At 52.2% G+C, this 5000-nt stretch overlaps 1 protein-coding gene across 1 annotated transcript in view; it reads left to right on the forward strand.

Moving 5' to 3' along the window:
* The window catches only part of LOC311310728 (guanine nucleotide-binding protein subunit alpha-14-like), a gene marked incomplete at both ends in the record, with an annotated part of 7437 nt that extends 3448 nt beyond the window's left edge, over positions 1 to 3989 (forward strand). Inside the window, 6 exons of the mRNA XM_084440262.1 lie at positions 357 to 541; positions 685 to 839; positions 1166 to 1294; positions 1651 to 1780; positions 3542 to 3695; positions 3799 to 3989. Coding sequence (XP_084296388.1) covers positions 357 to 541; positions 685 to 839; positions 1166 to 1294; positions 1651 to 1780; positions 3542 to 3695; positions 3799 to 3989 — 944 coding nt within the window. The remainder of the gene's footprint in view (positions 1 to 356; positions 542 to 684; positions 840 to 1165; positions 1295 to 1650; positions 1781 to 3541; positions 3696 to 3798) is intronic.
* Positions 3990 to 5000: the final 1011 nt, after the last annotated feature.

Genomic DNA, 5000 nt, shown 5'->3' on the forward strand with positions numbered 1-5000 from the left:
GTGTGTGTGTGAGAAAGAGAGATGCGCAATGCATACAGAGGCTGTTGCTTCAGTGGCTAACGCAGTCTGACCAGTAAAAACTCATCAGCCGTCACAGGCAGCCGGGCCATGCTTTTTTGTTCCCAATGTCCATATATGAATATTTTAATATTTTCTGAATCACATTAAATGTATATAAGGAGGGATGGATGGAGAGATAGAAAGACTCCTGCTACAACTGCTGGATACTTCAGACCATCTCTCCATTCAGATCCCTCTCCTCCTCTCCTCCTTACCTCCATCTCTCCCTCTCCTCTCCCTCTCCTCCACCTCTTCCTCTCCTCTCTTCCTCTCCTCCTCTCCTCTCCTCCTCTCAGGTACTGGTGAGAGTGGGAAAAGTACCTTCATCAAGCAGATGAGGATCATCCATGGGTCTGGCTACACAGACGAGGACAAGAGAGGCTTCATCAAGCTGGTCTACCAGAACATCTTCACCTCCATGCAGTCCATGACCCGGGCCATGGAGACCCTCAACATCCGCTTCTCCAGCACACAGAACCAGGTAGGTACCAGGGTCCCCTCCCAGACCCACTGCCAACCAAGACCGCATACTGCTTTCCTGTTCGCTTGGACCCATTTTGTACTGTGTGTGTGTGTGTGTGTTTTTACGTGTGTGTGTGTGTGTGTGTGTGTGTGTGTATCCAGGGATATGCAGCAATGCTGAATGAGTTGGAGGTGGATACGATCTTGGACTTGGAGCCAGGTCAGGTGGAGGCGGTCAGGGCCTTGTGGGGGGACAGAGGCGTCCAGGAAGCCTACAAACGCCGCCGGGAATATCAGCTCTCCGACTCTACCAAATAGTGAGTACACATAGAGAGTACCAGCTCTCCGACTCTACCAAATAGTGAGTACACATCTACCAAATAGTGAGTACACATAGAGAGTACCAGCTCTCCGACTCTACCAAATAGTGAGGATTCTTAGAGAACTCCAGCTGTCTGACTTTGCCAAATAGTGAGTACACGTAGAGAGTACCAACTCTCTGACTCTACCAAATAGTGAGTGCACATAGAGAGTACCAGCTCTCCGACTCTGCCAAATAGTGAGTAAGCATAGAGGACTCTAGCTCTCCATCCCCTAATCTCTATGCACCCCCCCCTTCCCCTCCTTGCCTTCTGTCGCCTAGTTACCTGAGTGATCTGGACCGCATCACTGACCCCTCCTACCTGCCTACCCAGCAAGACATCCTCAGGGTCCGAGTGCCCACCACCGGCATCATCGAGTACCCCTTCGACATGGAGAACGTCATCTTCAGGTTAGGCGCACGTCAGGTCCAGCAGAATGAACCTGTAGATCCTGGTCAGACTCCCCTGTGGAGTTCTGGGCTGTAGATCTGAGGTTAAAGCTGGATTCACATAGAACAGACCTAGTTTTAGGACAGACGTTTCTTCTGAGTCTTGAAAACGGCAGTTTTAGAATTTTTGAACATTTCAAGGGCAAAGCATTGATGTGTCTGCTTCCTGGAGGCTAAGAGTTTGGAGGTAGGGACTAGGTGTTTGTGATTGGCTGTGGAGGAGTTCTGACCTGTGGGTTCCTGGCAGAGTGGCAGGATGGTGGACGATGTGATTGGCTGCCGGCCCCTTATGTACTCCCTCATTGTTTCCCCGTCAGGATGGTGGACGTGGGAGGTCAGAGGTCAGAGAGGAGGAAGTGGATCCACTGCTTTGAGAACGTCACCTCCATCATCTTCCTGGTGGCCCTGAGCGAATACGACCAGGTGCTGGCCGAGTGTGACAACGAGGTGAGCCAATCACAGGGCCGGGATTACTGCAAATACCCGCCTACCAGTGATCTATGACACCAGTAGGTTTACAGGAACAACATAAAGTCGTATGTGAAGTTGAACTTAAACAAAGACATAGTCAGGTAAACTGTGGTATTCAGTTGGTGTGGTATAGATAGTTGAGCTGAGCTACCTATAGTCTCACGGGCCAGACGAGTCGACTTCCGGTCCGAATTACTACGTAATTTCTTGTCTAGACGTAATTTCAGGCGCTGAAATTTTGTTGAAGGAAGTCGGGGGAAAAATGGGTGGATATCCTGTCAAAATTCTGTAGAGAGTAGTAGACAGTCCGGACAGTAGACAGTGACTCTCCGTAGAGAGTCTGGCTCCGAGACTAAGCTACCTGTATGCTGGATTCACATGCTGAGACTCAAAGAGGAACTGAACTAGTTAATTCTCCTCTCCCTCCCTCCCTATTCCCCCCGCAACCTCTCTCCCTACTCCCCCTCTCCCTCCCTCCTTACTCCCCCTCTCCCTCCCTCCCTACTCCCCCCTCAACCTCTCTCCCTACTCCCCCTCTCCCTCCCTCCCTACTCCCCCCTCAACCTCTCTCCCTACTCCCTCTCCCTCCCTCCTTACTCCCCCTCTCCCTCCCTCCCTACTCCCCCCTCAACCTCTCTCCCTACTCCCCCTCTCCCATCCTCCCTACTCTCCCTCTCCCTCCCTCCCTACTCCCCCCTCAACCTCTCTCCCTACTCCCCCTCTCCCTCCCTCCCTACTCCCCCCCTCAACCTCTCTCCCTACTCCCCCCTCTCCCTCCCTCCCTACTCCCCCTCTCCCTCCCTCCCTACTCCCCCTCTCCCTCCCTCCCTACTCCCCCCTCAACCTCTCTCCCTACTCCCCCTCTCCCTCCCTCCCTACTCCCCCTCTCTCCCTCCCTCCCTACTCCCCCCTCAACCTCTCTCCCTACTCCCCCTCTCCCTCCCTCCCTACTCCCCCCCTCAACCTCTCTCCCTACTCCCCCCTCTCCCTCCCTCCCTACTCCCCCTCTCCCTCCCTCCCTACTCCCCCTCTCCCTCCCTCCCTACTCCCCCCTCAACCTCTCTCCCTACTCCCCCTCTCTCCCTACTCCCCCTCTCTCCCTCCCTCCCTACTCCCCCCTCAACCTCTCTCCCTACTCCCCCTCTCCCTCCCTCCCTACTCCCCCTCTCCCTCCCTCCCTACTCCCCCCTCTCCCTCCCTCCCTACTCCCCCTCTCCCTCCCTCCCTACTCCCCCCTCAACCTCTCTCCCTACTCCCCCTCTCCCTCCCTCCCTACTCCCCCTCTCCCTCCCTCCCTACTCCCCCCTCAACCTCTCTCCCTACTCTCCCCTCAACCTCTCTCCCTACTCCCCCTCTCCATCCCTCCTTACTCCCCCTCTCCCTCCCTCCCTACTCCCCCCTCAACCTCCTGCCCTACTCCCCCTCTCCCTCCCTCCTTACTCCCCCTCTCCCTCCCTCCCTACTCCCCCCTCAACCTCCTGCCCTACTCCCCCTCTCCCATCCTCCCTACTCCCCCTCTCCCTCCCTCCCTACTCCCCCCTCAACCTCCCGCCCTACTCCCCCCTCAACCTCTCTCCCTACTCCCCCTCTCCCTCCCCCCTCCCTACTCCCCCCTCAACCTCTCTCCCTACTCCCCCTCTCTCCCTCCCTACTCACCCTCAATCTCTCTCCTTCCCTCCTCCCTTTCAACCTCTCTGTTCCTCTCACCCCCTCTTCCTCCCTCTATCTCTCTGTCAGAACCGGATGGAGGAGAGTAAGGCGCTGTTTAAGACCATCATCACCTACCCCTGGTTCCAGCGCTCCTCAGTCATCCTGTTCCTCAACAAGACAGACATCCTGGAGGAGAAGATCACACACTCTCACCTGGTGGACTACTTCCATGAGTACACTGGTACGATCTGCAGAGTGCCACACACACACTCACACTCACACTCACACTCACTCACACTCACACTCACACACACACACACACCCATCTTTTTCGTATTTTCTAGGGCCTAAGAACGATCCCAAACCAGCCAGAGAGTTCATCCTGAAGATGTACCTGGAGCAGAACCCGGACCGCGAGAAGACCGTCTACTCCCACTTCACCTGTGCCACCGACACGGAGAACATCCGCTTCGTGTTCGTGGCCGTCAAGGACACCATCCTCAGACACAACCTCAAGGAGTTCAACCTGGTCTAGGTCCACCTGTCTGACTGGCAGCCCATAGAGATTCATTAGAACTATATATACACATATAATATACCACTCTTATTCTATGGTCTGGCCACAGAGCTGGGTGGGGTAGAGATCAGACCTGGGCTAAATACTATTTGCAAATACTTGGGGTGCGTTACTGTTTTCCTGTACCATCACCCGGTATGGTGAAACTAAGATGGCAGTCTAAACTCCGAGGTCAAATCTATCTAGTAAGTATCAAGTAATACGTCTACTAAATAATGAGTGTCTGATTTATGTATTTACTCTAGGTCTGGTGGATATTGGGCAGGAGGCCAACTTTGAAAGGAATTCAGGATGACAAAATGTGAAAATGCTTTGCACAAAGTTTGTGCAAAAGCTTCTGTATCTTTGAAGAGAATGCTACTCGTAGTGGCACAGAGGCCAGCGTTTACATTTGTAAGTGAAATATATAATTTTCATCGAAATGGTGGTTGTTGAAATGGACTTTAATATATGTATCAAATAGTAAATAACAGTAAATATGCCACCTCTTACTTGAATATTCTAGAAAATGTGATGTCCTTGAAGTGTCCTTACAATCCTCTGTGGATGATTCAACGGTAGATGGTGAATGAAGATACAGAACAGAACAGTGTAGGAGAATGTGTGCATTCAGAGGGCCTACCAGCCCCAAAACCCTCCGACACAGCGCCTGTTCCCTTCCAGTTTACACCGTATAGTGTCGACCTGGTTACCGGTTCAGTAAAACAAACATTCTCCCAGAGGTGGTCTCTCTCCCAAATAAAAACACAAAAGTGCCTTTTCAGTCTGAGGAAAAACCCAGAAGTCAGTGTAACATCGGTCAGACTTGCCTTTAGTCCGCAGGTGAACACCCCGGATTAGATCTTTGATTGTGCAAAACTTTATCTTATTCAACTTGTCCGTTTCTATATTTTCTTTTATAGGAGAAATGGAGAAATATATAATGTATTTATACTGTATTTCAATAAATGGTTGTAGTTGTTGATGGTC

This window comes from Borostomias antarcticus (genome assembly GCF_949987555.1).
Source record: "Borostomias antarcticus genome assembly, chromosome: 6".
Taxonomy (NCBI): domain Eukaryota; kingdom Metazoa; phylum Chordata; class Actinopteri; order Stomiiformes; family Stomiidae; genus Borostomias; species Borostomias antarcticus.